The 18,384-nt window shown below is 50.7% G+C and overlaps 1 protein-coding gene across 2 annotated transcripts; it reads right to left on the reverse strand.

The window, feature by feature from the left end:
* Window positions 1-1,601: 1,601 nt before the first annotated feature.
* Window positions 1,602-17,825, reverse strand: LOC113195999 (putative small intestine urate exporter). 2 transcript variants are annotated; one of them, XM_026407724.2, is made up of 11 exons: window positions 17,735-17,825; window positions 10,571-10,770; window positions 9,781-10,014; window positions 9,610-9,697; window positions 9,121-9,207; window positions 7,020-7,138; window positions 6,752-6,913; window positions 4,527-4,659; window positions 4,300-4,447; window positions 3,145-3,235; window positions 1,602-1,736 (listed from the first exon to the last, which is right to left on the reverse strand). In XM_026407724.2, the coding sequence occupies exons 1-11, from the start codon at window positions 17,823-17,825 to the stop codon at window positions 1,602-1,604; spliced, it is 1,488 nt and encodes a 495-aa protein (XP_026263509.2). The 2 variants fall into 2 exon arrangements, with proteins under 2 accessions (XP_026263509.2, XP_026263508.2); XM_026407723.2 differs by having other exon boundaries at window positions 10,565-10,770.
* Between the last annotated feature and the right edge of the window lie 559 nt (window positions 17,826-18,384).

The raw sequence follows: 18,384 nt of genomic DNA on the forward strand, positions 1-18,384 counted from the left end.
ACTGGGAAGGCAAGGCGAGGTCCTGCATCCGATCCCTGTCTTGGGGCACAGACAGGAGCTGCAGGTTGAAACAGGAAGAACTGGGGTGGGGGCGAGAGGTCTGGGTAATTATGCAGCCTTGGTCCAGCTGTGGTCTGGTTGATCATTCGGTGGCTCCAGAGACACCCTATCACTTGAGGAAGTTCACTGGGAATCCCTATTCCTTCCTGCTCCCTCATGCAGAACAACTTCCAAAACTCAGAACGCCGATCTTGTCCTTCCCACTAACCCACTAACCCACTTCCCCCTGATCTAGTGCTTTCTTGCTCGGTCCCAGTACCTGGGTGCTCTAGCCCTTAGGAACCCACAGCCTACTCACCAACCCTGCCTTCCTTGTTCTCTGCACTCTGGCCACGCCTGACTGCTCTCTCTCGCCACCAAACCTTGGCTTACACTGTGCCCCTTCCTAGGACATTCTCCCCGTGGGCCTCCTGCCACAGTTAACACTTGACCTCCAGATCCCATCTGGAGCTTTGTGTGTGACCTCTCTTGCCTACGTCACTGCACATGCACCTCACTCACTCTCCTAGTGCATGTCCCCCATTGCTTCAATTCCCACGGTTGTCATTACACATTCATTTGTGTGATACTTGATTAAGGCCAGCTGCCTTCTGAGATACTGAGCTCCTTTGAGCTGTGTATGATTTTTTTTTCTGCTATGCACCCCCTGAGCAATGAATACACGTTCACAATATTCACTGAGTTCTTGAATTTTTGATCTCTTTCATGGCCCCTGTACTGCCCATGTGGGGGCTCACTGAGAGCAGACGCACTAGGACTCTCCCTGACCCCTGGACTGGGATCAAGCCAGTGTGGTCTTATATAGTTTTTTGGAATACTGAATGTGGCACAATGATGGCAAGGTCCCAAAGGTCAGAAGCAAATGCAGAACATCTAAGATGGATCTTCATGAAGATATGTTTGTGGGAACAGGAGAGAAACTGGACGATGTTTATCCACTAAGCTGCCAGTGATCTGTCCGGACCCACACACCAGATGCAGGACCAAAGTCAAGATGGCCACAAAGATGGCGGCTATGGACGAGCTGGATCCACAGAGCACCTGAGCAAGGAGATACGACCGAGCTGATCCCGATCGAGAGCTGGCATTCCCAGAGAGCAAGTTCGGAAGAGCCCACACCTGCTGCCCACACTACAGCAGGACGTTCAGATGTTGAGATGGATTCACTCTCTGTCATCCTTGTCTCCTTGCAGGTTTTCATGCAGACATCGTACCCACACTGTGCCTCGGAAGGGCCTGATTCCCTCCTGCCTCAACATGAGAGGGACTTTGCCTGCTTAGGTCCCCTGGTCTGGGGCACTTTCCATTGTTTCGGGACTTTCCATTGTTTGGGAAATGAAGAGTCACACCTAGGGTTTCCTCTGTAAAATCTCCCAGCCTGGTAAAATCTTCAGTATTACAGAGGCCAGGACATGAGGAGATACTGAAAACCAAGCCAGTTCCCGTCACGGGGCTAGCCAGCCACGCAGGCTCAGAGGGGAAGGTCCGTGGGGGACAGCAGTGGATGCGAAGTGAGGGAGTGCATACGCCACTCTGTCTGTTCAGAGGTGGGTGAATCTCCGCTCTCTGGCCCAGTCCTGAACTTCTGCTCGGCCGAAGATGAGGTAGAAGACCAGACCTGAGATGTTGACGGCAGCGGCCAGCAGGAACATGTTTCTCCAGCCAACCTCTGGATCCTGGAGACAGGGAACTGGGAGTTAGTAATGGCCACGTGGTCCTCACCCTTCTGCTTCAGAGATGGTGGCCCTGCCCTGCTGCTCCCCGCACCTGCTCCAGCCTCTGGGGCCTCTGGCTGTTCCTGGGATGTGCAGTGGCTTTCCTGATGTGGGAGAGAATGCTCTGACCTCCTCCCCAGGGTCGCCCTCCTCCCCAGGTCGCCCTCCTCCCCCGGGGTCGCCCTCCCTCAGATACCCACTTGGCTCACTCTCACTTCCTCCCACCCCTTGGTTAAGAGCTACCTTCTCAGGGAGTCCTGCCTTGAGCACCCCACTTAACTGAAGTTCCAGTCCCTGGCATGTGTACCATGGTAAAATGTACACATGTAAAACGTTCCACTCTCTCGGCTCTCACCCCCCTCCATCAGTCATGCATTTTACCCTGGTTTTCTGTCTCTTTCCTATAGTGTAGGTTTCACAAGGAGAGGGACTCTGGTTTGATTTATTCCCTTAAGCAATACAGGCACATCCAATATATATGCCTTGAAAGAATCAATCAATCAGTCAATCAGTCAATCAATCAATCAATAGCAGGAGAAACAAGGTCAGTTTGAGAATTTCTATTTAAAAAAAGAACCAAAAAACATTTCCCAACAATGTGTCAGTAGCTAGAAAAGAACTGCAACTTCCAAACAAAACACTCCCTTCTTTGTTATGCCCACTTGTTTTTCCTGAAGGAAACCAGTAAGTGACAAGCAGGTCACAGAGTGACAAACAAGTGTCACACCCGTATTTATGTAAAGGCTGTGTCAATAAGATCCGGAGAAGGCGCGAGTCATCAGGTGACTTTGCTGGTCTGACTCCTTCTCGTGCATCTCCCAGGGAGGAGGGCTGTGCAGAGGAAAGGCCCTGGACAGGGAACACTGGCCACAGCCGTCTCTGCACTGGCAGCTCCTGAGCTTGCTCCTCCACCTGCCACCGCCAGCTGCCACCCACGTGGCATCTGGCCCATTCATCCTGTGAACTCTGTAGAGTGACTGGCTCACTCTACAATGGTGGCCTTGAACTTTCAAGGCTTTAACGCTGACAGCCCTGCACCCAGACAAACCGGGATGGATGGCCACTCTACTTTGCAAATATGACTGTCAAATATCCCTGGAGATTTTGCTTTTTATCTTGAGAAGCTCATTTTGCAAGGACTCACAAAGCATAAACATAACCGTGAGCATTCACCATCACATCCCAAGAAGGTGGCCATTTCCTTGGATGAGGTCAGCCTGGGGCAGTAATGAGGACATGTGAGGTGCTCAGGATGCTAGAGTTTGAAGAGCCCCATCAAGGAGGGAACACAAACACCCTTGCTTTAATGGCTGTGGTGCAACCTTTGTGAGTTCCTTTTATGGACATTCATCAGAACGTTTGGCCTCACCTGGTTGATGAGCACTCCTGCTACGGTGGGCGAGATGGCTCCTGCTATGTGTGCAAAGATTTGCATCAGCCCCTTGAGGAAGCCAGCATACCTGAGGGCAGGGGGACACCCATCGGTCAGCAGAGGGTCAGTCTCCGCTGGGCTGTCGGGACTTATGCCTGACCCTGGGGAGCCTGGAACTGTGCTCATTCTTCTTTTTTTTTTAATTTTTAAATTGATTTTTTTAAAACAAATGATAGTGGAATGCGTTACAATTCTTATCACACATATACAGTACAATTTTTCATATCCCTGGTTGTATATAAAGCTTGTTGACACCAATTCGTGTCTTCATACATGCACTTTGGACAGTGATGCCCATCACATTCCACCGTCCTTGCTAGTCCCCTGCCCCCTCCCTCCCCTCCCTGTGCCCTATCTAGAGCTCGCCTGTTCCTCCCCGGCTCCCCTGCGCTCACTCTGTTAAACCTGAGTTCAGTGAGCTGGCTGAGCATTGGTCAACTCCTGGGCTGGGTCTGAGACTTCCAAGGGGTAGCCAGCCCTAACCTGTCAGAGTCACGCATACAAACGGGCAGGGGAGGGTCTGCGCCTGATGTGGATGTTTTCTCGGTGCCGGCTATTCAGCCAGACCTTCTAGCTTTCTTGGGGGCACAAAGCTCCTCCCTGGATGAGAGATGCTGCTCCCGGAGACCAAGGTGTCTCCACATGGTTTGCTGGTTCCTCACCTGAAGATGAAGTATGTCCTGTTGCCTGAGACGGGACCTGACCGGAGCTGTGCCTGGGGCTCTGTCTCCTCCCTGCTTGCCCATGTTGGAGGAGACTCCTCCTCCTGCTACGGTGCCTCCCCCTTAGCAAAGGCGAGGATGGGCCTGCCCCGTGGAGCGTAACAAATGCTCTCGGCGGTCAGCCCTGGGTGTCTGTCCTCCAGGACCAGTCATCAGGGGCTGACGACTCTCCCAGCAGAGCTGTCATGGGGCCACAGGAGGCTCTGGTTCACACCTGGAAGCACTGAGCTCTCGGCGATTGGCCAGCTCAGGCGACTTTCCCGGAGTGACCTGATGTAGGCTGCAGGTGACATCTCTTTGACCTGCTGCGGGTCCCAGCAGGGCTGGGGGCCTGAGCCACGCTCTGTGAGAAGGAGGCCAGGGGTCCTACCGAGGAGCGATATCCAAGAAGTTCACCAGCACGCCGGCTTCACAGAGGCTGCTGAAGGCAGAGGACAGCACCAGGAAGACCATGGTGGTGCTGTGGCTGGATCTGACCCAGTGCAGGGCCACCAGGACCCCAGAGGAGAAGACCACACCTGGGCAGAAGGAGAGGTGGGATCAACAGGAGGCTGCAGCGAGCCTCCCAGCCACGCCTGCCTCCAGCTGGGCCATTACCTATGGCAGTGAACAGCTTCCTGATGGTGACAAGTCTGAGGACTCTTCTGGAGAGGAGAGAGTCGGCCAGGAGACCCGACAGGATGATACAGACACAGCCAACCACAAATGGCAGAGCCGACAGGATCCCGCTCTGAGGACGAGAGAGGTGAGTGCATGCACCCCCACCCGCTGAGAGACAGACTGCCCACGGCTGTGGCTTTTCTTTATAGACACATCTGTTCTAATGTCCATTTCAGGCACTGGAATGAGCCAGTGAACTTTAAGTACTCAGGGAAAGATGTGCATATATCTCAAGTTAAAAGAAATGTTCTCTTGATATATAAGGATCATGTGGAAATAGGTATTAAAAAGACCAAAGTCCAGCAGAAAAATGAAGGATATGAGCAAACAATTCACAGAAAAAGGAAAAACAAGAGGCTCCTAAACACGTTAAAACAAACCCAACTCCACTTAGAATAAAGCCATAGTGAGATGTTACTTTTCATGAATCAAAGATTAGAATAGGATTGACATGTTTCGGTGGCACTGCAGGGACTGGGGTCCTCACAGACATTAGCGGTGCCCACGCAGAACAATTTGACAAATATAAGTGGATAGCGCATTTCCCCTCTGACTCAGCAATCTCCCATGAAGACATCTACTCCCCAGAAATCATTGTGCAAATGTTTGACAAATGAAAAAGGCTTTTGCTGCAACATTGTTCAATGATGGAAAACCCTAGATATTGCCCAGTACAGTTCCTGTGGACTGATATAAAGAGAACCTCAAGGTATACTAAATGGCAAAGACCTAGATTACAAGGCAAAACCATGACCCACAGGCCAGAGGTTTGGTGAAAAAGAAAAAAAGAAGTTGAGAAAATAAGAATATATACTCATGTATGTTTGCATTCTCACAGAGAAACAATGGAAAAAATGTGAGAATTCAAAACAAAACAAAAAACAAACAACCTGTCAATAGAGCAGGCCAGGAAGACAGGGCAGATCAGAGACAAGACCCGGAGTAACATTTTCCACTCTTCATAGAGCTTTATCAAGTCAAAATTATGTAGTTTTGCAAAGGTTGAAGCTTGTTATTTTTAATTCAACCTCCAAGTTAAATTCTTACTGAAGAAAACGAAGGAGAAATGAGATCACACTTTGCTTTGGATAATCCAAATAATGGAAAGCTTAGCTTCCCCCTAACTGTGCACAGATGGCAAGCCACGCCCATCCGGGTTAAGTGGTACAGGGGCACCCCGAGAGCAGCAGGCCTCCTGGGCTGCGGACTTCCCGGCCTGGGGAGCTCTACGGTTGGGCCACACTTGACTTCCCATTTGACTATCGTCCTCGTCAGCCTTGGCCTCCCCACCTGACTTGACACCAGAGACTGGGGCTCCTCCAGCCAGGCTCAGAGGCCTGCCGCTCGGCTCTGGCACCCTGCACGCCCGGCCTTCTGCTCCCCTGGTTGCATTTCATTTTCCCCTTCGAGAGGACACAGAGCCACTCCTCCCTGGGGCTTTCGAGTCAGTGCCTCCTTCCTGCATGTGTGCCCCAGGCTCTGACTCCCTAAGCAGGTCAGCTGTCCCTTGGCGGCTGTGTGCGTTTCCACTGGAGGCGACCCTGCCTGAGTAGGCGCCTCTGTGAGCAGAGAGGTGGGAGGTGATAATGGTCACTACGGCAGTAGCCACTCAGGCTGCCACCTCTAATAACTCTTTGCCACCTGAAGACATCCATCTACTGGAAATCGGACAGCTTCTCCAGCTGGCCAGCAACCGTTCACTTTGTGAAGATCTGGAGGGTCGTACACCCACGTGCACTCTATTCTCCATGTGATACACATACACAATTTTTTTTTAGAGAAACATCATCCTCAGTTTTTTTAGGTAAGCTCTACCCGGGATGGTTTTCTTCTGTGCTTCTCGGTCACAGTTTTTCATTGTGTCTATTATTTATGCTGCCAGCAGTGTCTCAGTCACAAATGTTGACTGAATTGAGAATAGAATGTTTGCAAAGGACTCTTAAACATGAATTGTGTGACTGTCACACAGACCTACAACCGTGACCCGCTGCTCCAAAGAGCGGTAAACCACACTGGGGTCAGCCAGAAGCCGGCTGGCGAGGCCGCATTTCCTGTCTGGAGTCCTGGGCCTAATCCACTCATTTTGCAACCACGGGAGACACAGAGGATTGTAGAGTGAAGCATTTAAACAGAAGAACAAAATGAGCTTTCTCTGTACTCACATCTCTGAGGTTGGTTTGAAGTACGGAGCTGATGTACGTGGGCGTGTACGACATTATGGTATAGAAAAGCCAGTATTCACAGAAATAAGAGACTACGATGGCCCAAAGTGGCAGCGAGAGGATCATGGCTTTTAAGGGCAGAGTCCAGCCTGGTGAAGAGTCCTGGAAGAGAGCACATATCAACACCCGCTCCCTCGGGGGACGGGCTCTGCTCTGCACTGTGAGGAGCCAGGAGGTGGGGAGAGGGCAGGAGCCTTGCTCGGGATACCTGTTGGGCCAGGGAGCTCGCGATGTACCTCTTCTCACCAGCACTGATGAAGGGGTGATTCCCAGGGTCATTGTAAACGAGAGGAAACCATAGGAGGCAGCAGGCACACCCAATTCCACCTGGGAAGAGAGGATGGTTCTTTCAGCTGGCCTCTTCCCCAAGATGACTCCTCGGTTGGCAGAATGATTGACACCCACACTGCAGCCCGTCACCAGCACCCGGCCCTGTGCTGAGTGGAGGCTCCCCGCCGCGTGGCCAAGGTTCTTGACCTGTTCTGAGCCCACCACTGCCAAGAGGAGCATGCTCCTGCTGACCCATTGTCCAAAGCAGATGACAGACACAGAGAGGAGTCACCCAGTTGCCTTGCGGAACTATGAGAGTAGAGATGGCTGTTTTAAACCACTGAGATTTGGAGGTTTGGAAATGCAGCGGTATTGACGCCATAGCACGCTGCCACAAGCTATTAGTGTGTCTGTCCCATGTGCTTGGAAATGTTCTCACTGTTCCTGTAGCAACCAGCATCCTTCCTGAGAGTCACGCGTCCACAGAGTCCCCTCTTCTCCACCTTTCCTCGTCTTTCCCTTATCCCGAAGCACTTGAGATGTAGCAGCAGCACATTTTAGGTGCAATGGATCACCCAATTTCTAGAGAAATGAAATTATTCCTCTGGAAAGGAATCGTCCCTAATTTTCACATTATTTTGGTCCCCGGGAACTGGACATCAGCACTGAGTGGCCACATGACCCTTCTTGGAATTCTCCCCTTAGAGTCAGGTGTGGTGGCGCACGCTTGGGATCCCAGTGGCTCAGGAAGCTGAGGCAGGAGGATCCTAAGTTCAAAGGAGACCCTAGCAACTCAGCTAGACCCTGTCTCTAAATAAAATGTGAAAAGGGGCTGGGGACGTGGCTCAGTGGGCAAGCGCCCCAGGGTTCAGTCCCTGGCATCAAAAAGGAAAAAAAAAATTCTCCTCTTAGAATCTCAAGAGTTTTAAGTGTTCTCGTCACATAAGCGGCTTGCCATATGCACGTCCCTTCACAAACATTACACAGCAGACACCTCCGTCAAGCATTGTGCTAAATTTTGAGACTAGAGGATACACAAATACAATTTTTCCCTCAAGGAAGTTGATGGGCTGGGGGGATAGACATGAAAATCAGCAATGTGGTGGACTGGGGTTGGAGGGTGTCAATAGTGACTCAACAAGTCTTTAGTGATTCCTATTTTGTACATGCTGCTTGCTAATCCTCAAAATCACCAGCATGGTGAATCTTTCTCATTGTTTAGTAAATTTCATAATCTGCCCTTTTGGCATTTTTTTAATGACAGTCTTTGAAGACTGATATTCTATAGCAATTAATATTCATACATTTTTTTTATGCATGTAGTTGCCTAATGTTACAGGAGCCCTTGATTAAAGAGGATGACCCTCTGATGTAAATACTAGTGGCACTCACCCTAAGGAACCAGGGAATTTACAGGAGGGATATCCGAGTGTGTCACAAGTCGAAAATACAAACATGAACTGGTAGCAGCAGGGCTGTCCCATCCAGAGCTCAAATGAAAGTAAAACGTGAAGCTGTAAATACTGCCTTTGGAACATTCCAGAACTTTCTGTATTGTGTCCACTCTTTAGACTCTGATGGTCTGTCCTGCAGGCTCTACTGACTGATTCTCCACTCCAGGCAGTATTTTACCTATGATTAGTTTGTATTCACACAATTTTCTGGAAGTGGTAAAGAATGTGTTCAATAAATAAGCACAGACTAAAACATAGCCTGTGATCACAGTTCTCCTGAGATAACATTTTCGATGTCTTATGAAAGAAATGGCTCTGGGATCCTTTGGGTTCAACTTAGAAGCAGTAAAGAATCCTATGATACCCCTAAATCCATAAGGTTATTCTAGCTTTGCACCGAGGCTACTGAAACTTAACCACTGTCGTAGAAGCCGGCATGATTCACAACAGGATTGGTGCTAACCAGGATCCGCTCATGCATACCTACTGGGATTGGCTCACCCAGGGTAAGCGGCATTACAGAGATCATGCTTGATGCTCTTTGTCTTCAAGGAAAGTTCCAAGATTTGAAGAGCACAGACTCACCAAATATATAGAAGACATAAGGCCATCCTATGTTCTGGCAGATGAGGCCACCAGTGAGAAGGACAATGAAGGTCCCCAGCATTGACCCTGAATGGAAGATGCAAGTGTTCTGGGTGAGAGCCGGGCTTGGGAGTCCACGTGCTTCCCACAGAACCGCCAGGATTGCAGGCTGCAAAGCCTGCTCCTCCTCTCGTGTGACCTTGGATGATTGTTAGCCTATGTGTGCCCCAAACTCCTTAGGTGGGAGAGGAAAAGAATTACACATGGCTGACTCACAAGACTGTTCTGAGACTCATAGGAAATGAGCACGTAGGAAACACAAGAATGTTGGTGCACAGTAGTGCCCAGTTCTGATCAAGGTAGTGCAGGCTGCGGCTTGCGAGCCAGGGCTGTGGTGATGGTGACTGGAATGTGAGGTCTCAGGGCCTTTGAGGGGTGTGGCCGGCGCGCTTGGACAAGGTGAGTGAAGGTGAGTGGGAGGTCAGTTACCTGATCCAGCAATGGTTGTGAGTTGACTCCTTTCCAGCGGGGGAGCCCATTTGACCCAAATTGAATATTGACCTGTTAATACCATAACCTGGAGGGGGGATTTCTGATCTTAGGAACATGAGATCGTTCTGGAAGCTAGGTTCCATTCACACTTGGGAAACATCTTAGTACCTGGGCGATGCCTTGGATGACCCGAAGGACGATGAGCAAGGCCACTCCAGCGTCAGCCGCCAGCGGGATGAAGAGGGTTAGGACGGAGGAAGCCAACAGGCCGGTGCCGACCACGTACTTAGCTCCAAATATCCCAGCCACATAGCCCGTGGGGATGGGGGCCACGAAGGAGCCATAGTTGAGGGAGCTGAGGATGATGCCCTGGATCTCAGGACTCCAGTCGTATGCAGGGGCCTAGGCCACAAAGGTAACCTCACTGCCGGTCTGTGCTTACAAAGTCGGCTTCATATCGTGAGGACTTGCAGGCAAAAGGAAATACGCCATTCTCTTTCCTATTACCTCTCTCCCACTCTTCCAATTTACCAACTTCATAAACGGGAAAAAAAAAGCTTAAGCATATGCCTAACACACTCTTCCCCTGCCACCCTGACATAGCTAACTGACCAGTTAAAATGTGAGAGTCCATGAAGAAAGAAAGCTTATAAAGAAGCAGAGACAGTAGACTCAAATCCGTGGAATTTGTTTTGGGGTGATTTCCATCACTGTGGGGTAAGAATTTATGTCCACCAAATGGTAAAGGCTGTTTCCTTTATTCTAACTTAGCTCCTGCTTATACTCGTAAAGTCTCCTTAGACACACAGTATGCTCTCGTGCTGTTCCTGGCACATAGTATGCGCTCAATAAACACATTTATTGGCTAAAACAGTTGCGTTCTTTTATGAGATAACCTTTTAAGATGATCCACTTGAGTAAAATAAAGGGTCCAGAGTCTCACTAAACTCACCCCTGCCTTGGATTCCTTTAGAGATGAGTTCCAGGGGTCCTGGGGATGCGTGAGGGGCATCTCCGTGGAGGCATTGGGCTGGCTGGGAGCCACCGTGCTGTTCACCATGGCTGTGATGGCAATGCTCAAGTTCATTTGTTGGGTGTAAATTGAAAAATTACAGAGCTGCAAGATGAGGGCCAGGCCATGTCGGACGGAACAGAGACCTGCAAGAAGGGCACAGAAGGTCCCATCAGGTCCAGAAGATGAGAAGGTTGACATCTGCCTGAGATGGAAACATGGGGACAGCAGACCTTGTTGTGCAGGTGTCTGGGGGACCCCTGTTCCCTGGGGGATGTGGGAACAGCAGCCCCTTAGAGGCATTGCTCGAGCAGAGGCGTGAGGAGCGTGTGGAGTCAGGGGGAAGGAGCCTGAGGGCAGGGCTCTCCAGGGCCTGAGAGGAGAGGTTGGGGTGGGGCTGGGAAGAGCACTGCAGAGAGAGAACAGGCAGAGTCAGCGACCGACTGCATACGGAGAGCAAGAACGTCCCTGGCCTGGGAGCTGACATGGTGCGAAATGCCGCTTATAGAACCAGGGAACCCGGGCATTTAACTTGTTTCCAGGCTCAGGGGAGACGCTACCTGAAAAGTAGGCTAGGGTCAGAGTGCAGACGCCTTTCATCTTTGTCTGGATACTCTGGGGCAAAAATGATGTCCCCATAATCCAGGCTTGCATGAAACTTGCTCTTGTTCCATGGGAACTGTGGGGCCATCCCTTGATCAAGAAAGATACACGAGTCTGATGATGGTTGGAAGGTTGATAGGCTGTGGAGAAATCCAGAAGCAGCGCATGATCCCTGCCTGGGCAGTGAGTGTCCTCCCCAAGCTCCTGCAGGGAGCAGAGGCACCTGGAGCAGGCCACCCTGGGCTTCTTCCTCTGCAGATGCTCCCTCAGGTCTGGGAGCTGACATTCGGTCTAACTCCGGGGCACTTAACTGTGCCTGGACCATCCGTCACTGCCGTGTGGATCAGCAGATTAAACTGAGAAGGGTCGTCACCGCTACAGCTTCGCCTCCTCCTCGCCAAGGGCACCTGCCCACGTCTCCAGGACTTTCTCTGTCCCAGGGAGACCTCCTACTTCTCTTCAGTGAAGGCCCACACAGTGGGTTAAGTACCTTGCATTGTTTCTGCAACTGAGGCTTGTTTTTTTTTTCCCTATTATTTTCATCAGTTTATTTTTTCCCCTTGGGTTTTGACTTTAAAAAAAAAATGAAAAGAAAGATTTTATGTACAAATAATGGGGAAATGAGTTATTCTTGCTGTTTGCAACATTTATTTCATTCCTTAACTTTATTCACCAGCATTTTCAAAACTTTGCTAAATAGGAGCAATAGGAGCAAGCACTCCTGCTACCTCTGAAGGTCCTGGGAGTGCCTCTCATGTGGCACCATCTAGCAAGCCATTGGGAGTCAGTGTGACCTGTGTCTAAACGGCAGTAAGTTATCCTGTGCCCATTTTTAGGTGATTTTTTTCAAATATATTTCAATCCTGGCATCAGTTACCTGAATCCCACCCCCAGATGTTGTATCGGAGATGTGTGTTCCTGGACGATTATTGATCTCTTCATGGCCGCCTGTTGCACCTGTAAAGCAGGGGTCACGATGGAGCCCCACCTCCAGGCACCAGGAGGAGAAGTGAGTCAGCTCACAGAAATTCACTTATGATTATTAGTCATATTTGACTTTCCTTGCATTTGGGGAATATCTCTTCTTAATACACTGTTTTTAATGAAGAATATGATTTATTTGGTTGTCTTAGAATTTTATTCAGCATATACAATTGAGCTTGGTGTGTGTGTGTGTGTGTGTGTGTGTGTGTGTGTGTGTGTGTGTGGTTTCTGCCATACATGTTACCTTTGCAAGAAGAAGGAGAAGGGGGTGAGGGGAAGAGGAGGAAGAAAGCTCTAAGCTGTCCATCTTGGTCTGTGATCAAGACATGGACATTTTCATTTTCCCTTAATAAACTTTCTCTGTGAGGACAGTTTTAGGATCATAGAATCACGGAGTTCCCACACGTCACGTAGGTTTTCCCTGTTATTGACCTTGTGTGTTGGTAAGGCACGTTTGCACGATTCCTGACCTGTGTTGACGTACTACCACTAACTGAAGCCCATGCCTCACCTGAGAACTAAAGTTCTCAGCTTTCCCCGCTGGGCGTCCCCCTCTGCATTTGGTTGTCGGGTCTCTGACCCACTCTCTTAGCCTTCTCTTCTCTCTTTTTTGGTGGAGTTGACCATTCTGAAGAGTCCCCTCATCTACTTTATGGAATGTGCCTTGATGGCATACAGGATGTCTTCTCATGGTCACACTGGGGCCGTGAGCTTTTGAGAGGAAGCCTGAGGAGCGGAGGCGAGCTGTGTCCTCCTCACTGCGTGGTACCAACGCTGCCCACTGCCCATGCGGCTGTCACTTGGACCCTGGGCTGGAGTTCAGGGGCTGTCTGTTCTCCCTAGGAAGTGCACTGCAGGGCACCAGCCAGGACCTGCGCTCGACATCAGCTGGTGTTCTTTGGAAGTCTTCCACCCAAGCTACGCGGGTATTTTCCTGCTCCTTAGGAGTCTCCCAGTTTTTCTAGAGAGACAACCAAGACAATTTGTGTGTTGGTTTGTTTGATTAAAGGGAAAAACTTTTTTTTTTTTACAACTTTCTCCATTTCTTATACGTTTTTTGAAATATACAATTTTAATTTTTCTTCTTGATCATAATTTCAGAATTATAATTATATAAGATTAAAATAAATTATATATTTATAGGTATAATTACTAGGAAATCAGTTGCTGCATGTTTTCTCATAGTCTATTACATACGTTTCACTGCTTCTGTCTCCCGGTTTTCCGCAGGGTGTCTCCTCTTTGCTTGATCCATCTGAGAGGCAGATTGCTTGCTGTCTTGCTGTGAGTGGCCTCTTCTTTATCCAAGAACCACTTCTTACACAGGTTTTTCACCTCAGTCTCCTTCACACCTGAGTTTACGTGATTTTCCTCATTTCCTTACTTCAGTGTTCTACGTTCTTCCCTTGAGTGGGAAGCTGCGTGACGTCCCCCCCCCCCCCCGAGTGCTGTCTTCTCCCTCTGCAGGTCTGTCACCTGCCGTGGGCCAGTCTGGCTGCCTCTCTCTCAGGCCATGGCTGCACGCAGCCCATTGGACTTCCCATAGTGGCAGCTCCTCTCCTCGCTGCTGCCAATCCCATAGTAGTTCTGCGGTGACACTTTTTCCTCTTAGTCTCTTTTGTCACCTACACTGAGGTCGTGTTTCTATTTTCCTGTTGGTTTGCTTCACACTGTAACAAGCTGCTTCACCACCATCGTCTCATCAGTACCGAGAACCTGAGTGAGTGTGAGGTGAAGTCGTCTCCATTTCCCGCTAAAGCCAGCACGCAGAGCACCCAACTTGAGGGTGACGACCGCGGCGCTGGCTGGTGGGGTGAGCCGCTCCTCCCTCTGCTGGGGCAGCTCCTGGGGAGTGGGGACGCTGCTGCAGGCCCTCCTTGAGGGGCCACATGGGACTCTTCAGGTTAAACTGCACACAGAGTTCGGAGCAGTGCCTAACAGGACACGCACCCATTGTGCCACAGCTCTTAAAATGAGCCGTGGCCTTTCTCTAGTGCCTGTTCATCTCTGTAATCAGCACAGTCCCTTCCTTTCTTCCCCGTGTGCTCACACACATGTACACGCAGGCCCCTGTGGTGCCCCTGAGCCTTGACCTGGAAGGGCCAACTGCACGTGGCTTTGTTCTGTGAGTTGACACCCCACGCAGGGTCACCTTTGCTGGCTGGAGGTAAGGCTGTCACGCTGGTGGCGGTGGTGTGTGGTGTCATGTCCGTTAAAGGGATAACTCTGCAGTCACATGCGGACGTGGGCCAGCGCGCTCCAGTGTCTGAGCTGGTGTCTGCGCCCACTCCTGCTGGCCTCTGCTCCGTGGCGCTGGCTCCGAGGCTAAACTGCAGATCTTCAGAAAGGCCCAGGAGCCAGGAGGGGAGGCTCCTCCACCACCGGCCACTGCAGGCCCTGGGGGGCCTCACCCCTGTGGCCCGCACAGCTACTGTCCTGGGAGCCTGGCGGGAGCCCCCAGAGTGCTTTCCTCTGAACCCTGCCCTGTGCTTCCAGGACGGGGGCCCGGCGTCTCCTGGTGTCCTCCCTGACTTTCAGATTGTGTTGGGTCTGTGTCAAGGCTGTAGAATGGCCGCTCCCTGCTTTCCGCCTCCTTGGAGGTGCTTTCTCACAGTGTGCAGCCGACTCCTCTTCTTACTTCCACAGTCCAGAAGGGGCTCTACCTGCAGATTGGCCTGCAGGTGCCATAGGCAGGGGCGTATCTAAGGAAAAGAAATGTCCCTGACATTGCTTATAGAGTCTCAGTGTCATCTCCACCTTCGACCTACTCTGTAGTCCCCGTGTGGGGACGAGTACATGGTGTACTTCATCCATGGCATACGTTAAGGGCGCCTGAGTGGCAGGCCACTCCCCTCGTGCTAGGCACAGAGAGAGTATGAGCGGCAGGCTGCTTACCCCGTAGGCACACCCTGGGCTTGAGGCCATGTGAGGCCGTCCCTGCACTTGCTCCATGGCCCACTCCTCGATTGGTCGCTGCAGGGACAGTTAGCAGACATTGCACTGGTGGCTGCTGTATCTGCTTGGCTACTGCCTGAGGATATATCCATGGTAACTGTGCAATAAAATCAGACCTGCTTCCTGCTTGGTCTCCCGAGGTCTGGATTAGCGACTCCGCAGCCACCCTCTCCTCTGCCCTGTTCTGTGGACCTCCTCGATGGATGAGAGAGCCCACGCACCCCAGAGGGGCACAGATGTGGAAACTGCAGTCTTTGGATTGCCATGCAAACAGATTCTGCTCAGATTTTACCAGCGGGTTGCCAGGCGCCTGTGTGTGGAAGGCTGAGTGCACTGAGGAGCCGAGGTGCTCCCGAGGCAGCTCCAGGCAGCGACTGGGCACCAGCGACAGCAGGCGGGAAGCTATGCCTGTGACTCTGGGGTGCCCTGAAAATCGCCCTCTTTGCCATGTGCCTAGCTGGGGTCGTTGGCAGTGATGGGGTCATTACCACTTCTGGTTTTCCCGAAAGTGACCAACCTGACCAACCTGTTTCCCTAGGCTTCCAGAGTCTCTGGAACCTTCTCGCCCCTGTACCGAACCTCTTTCTTCTTGAAATGCTGAGACAGGCTTCTGTTGTTCTAATCAAACTCAGACTGACCCAGCACCTCATGGGCCTCTGTGCTAAAGGGGATCACAAGGCAGCGTGGGGTCTGTCTCCATCGCAGCCCCACGAGTCCTTAGCTGAATCCTGAAACTGGAGGAACAGTGACCCTGCAGCAGAACCTGGGGCCAATCCTTCTCACTCGGGGTCTCTGGGGGCCTGGGAGGATAAGCAGATTCAGATGCGACCAGGTGACCAGAGTGGCACATGGTGGTGACAGGGTACTTCTCCACACCCCATGAAACTCCTGCACTTGGTGTCCAGGTGTCTTGGGAGCCCAGTGATGCCCAGCAAAGACTCCAGGGGCCTGTGCGACCCTCAGTGCCCAGAGGAGCCCCCAGCCATGGCCTGGGGTCTGACACTGAAGAACTAGGAGTACCCTGTGGACACAAGACAGGGAGCTAGAAGGAAAGCTGGTGTGGACACTAGCGATGGACCCAGACAGGGTCTGCTCCTGCAAGTGCCCGAGAGACACAAGGAGCTGGCTGAAGAGCGGAGCCAGCAGCCCGGGTTCTGGCTTTTCAGGTGGAGGGGCTGCCCAGAAGGGACGGCTGTGTATCAAGCTGCCTTTCGCCTCGCCAGGCTGCATAGGGGTACAAAGGCATTGGCTGACACAGCTGGACTCCCAGGTGGTCATCAGAGGGCTGAGCAGCCTGATGGACCGGTGTCCTAGAAGACTGCAGGAAATGGGGAAGATCACACGTGAATTTCCCTTTAGACAAAGTATAAATGAGCCCTCTAAGGACTGCCAACAGGCGGGCGGCAGAGGGGACAGCATGCGAGTGGCAGTAGTAATAGCTAATGGTGCCTTAGTGGCTACTGGGTGCGAGGTGCTGGTCTATGGATTTATGGTCTAATGAATCTAATTCTCGGGGCAACAGTTCAAGTTAGTTTGTGTTATTATCACCCCATTTTTGAAATGGCGGACTGAGATATGGAACGTTCAGGTAAATTTGTCTCACATTACGCAGCTCAGAAATGGCAGAAGGAGGACTGCCAACTCAGGGAACCTGGCCTTTGACCCTTGTTCTGACCCTGGATGTCGTGCTGTGTCACGGTACAACTTTATACGTAAGTTTTTCACGTTATTGGCTACTGACTGGGGGGAGGGGATTGAGGGGCAGGGCAGACAGGATAGAAGATTCTGGCCAATGGCATAGTCCAAAAGATGGCAAAACACATAGAGACAAGGGAGCACTGGAGCCAGTGCCAAAGGAATAGAATTCATTCTGGATCGCAGGGTGGTGGGCTGCAGGATGAGCATCAGTAGGTGCATCCTAAGTTCCTTGGTGGGCTAGACTGAGGAGCCTCTGTTCTTAAAGACATGCACACTTCCCACAGACAGACTGGCCAACATGTTGAGTTTTTAGATGTTCCATCTTGGTCAATGTTTTGCTTTGTGAAGGCATTATTTTAGGACCAGCCTGTATCCTTAGAAAAATTAATGCACAATGGTTATAAGTCATTAACAACTTGGGGTAAAATAAGGCATTCCACGTTTAACCTTGTGGCATATCCCAGCAAAACACCAATTGCAGATGAGAGGAAGGAGGAAGGAAGATCTAGGACACGGTGAGAAAGAAGGCCTGCTCCTTTTGAGGCGGGTATGGGTGCAACATGAGCCGAGAGATCCACCGGCACGAGCCCTGGATGTTTTCAGAGAAGCCAAAGTTGCTTTCCATGTTTCCTACTTAGAATCTGCTTCATTTTTCATTTGTTCATCTCTAGATAATATTGTACTACACACCTTTTCTATCTACCTTCAAGATTTCTTGTGAGAAATGAAACAGGAGTAAAACGGCTTTTTAACTATGTACGATTCTTGGCAACTAGCAGTAGCAAAAAATGCTGTAAACCAACAAAAGGGAGGTGGCAGTGACAGAAATCCCAGTTTTTCCCACAGTCACATCCCCACGCATGATTTTACCTTTCCTGGGGGCTGGCTCTTGAGCGGTGTTTGAATGACCATCGCTGGAAACGTCTCCTGCTGCCCCCTTGACAGCAGCTCCAGTAGACATGCTGGTCCTCTCCTCCCAGGGACTGGCATGCACCCTCTGAAGTAAAAAAGCACAAAAGCAAATAAGGACAGCGAAGTGTCCTGTGTCTTACACAACACGGCTCCAGTCTTTCCTCCTAAGAGTTAGGAAGGGTCACCGTTGGGTGGGAAGAGGACTGCACTTGGGCTCAGTAAGTGGGTTTGTCTCCTTAGCTCCATCATCGTGTGGTCTTGGAAAAGTCACAGTCACTCCAAGTGAGGAATCCAGCCTGTATTGCCTTGGTGAACTATAAGATTCTGTCTAGTTCGGCATCCCTGTGACATTAAGCTGACACATCAACTGGACGTGGAAACCTGACCGACCTATTTGGAATTTCATCTGGAAGATTGCAGTGGATTAAAATAGTTGGGAGATGTATGGAACATTCTGCTGTAAAAAAATAAGAATAATGTGTTTATCCTTCCTGGCCACACCCTGGGGCAGCTAGTTGGACACAAAAGACTTTTTCAGCTGTAAGAACTGAAGACCACTTTCACTGTAAAAATTTCCCCTATAGCCATAGGGCTCTTCAAGCGAACCA

This window comes from Urocitellus parryii, chromosome 8, assembly GCF_045843805.1.
Source record: "Urocitellus parryii isolate mUroPar1 chromosome 8, mUroPar1.hap1, whole genome shotgun sequence".
Taxonomy (NCBI): domain Eukaryota; kingdom Metazoa; phylum Chordata; class Mammalia; order Rodentia; family Sciuridae; genus Urocitellus; species Urocitellus parryii.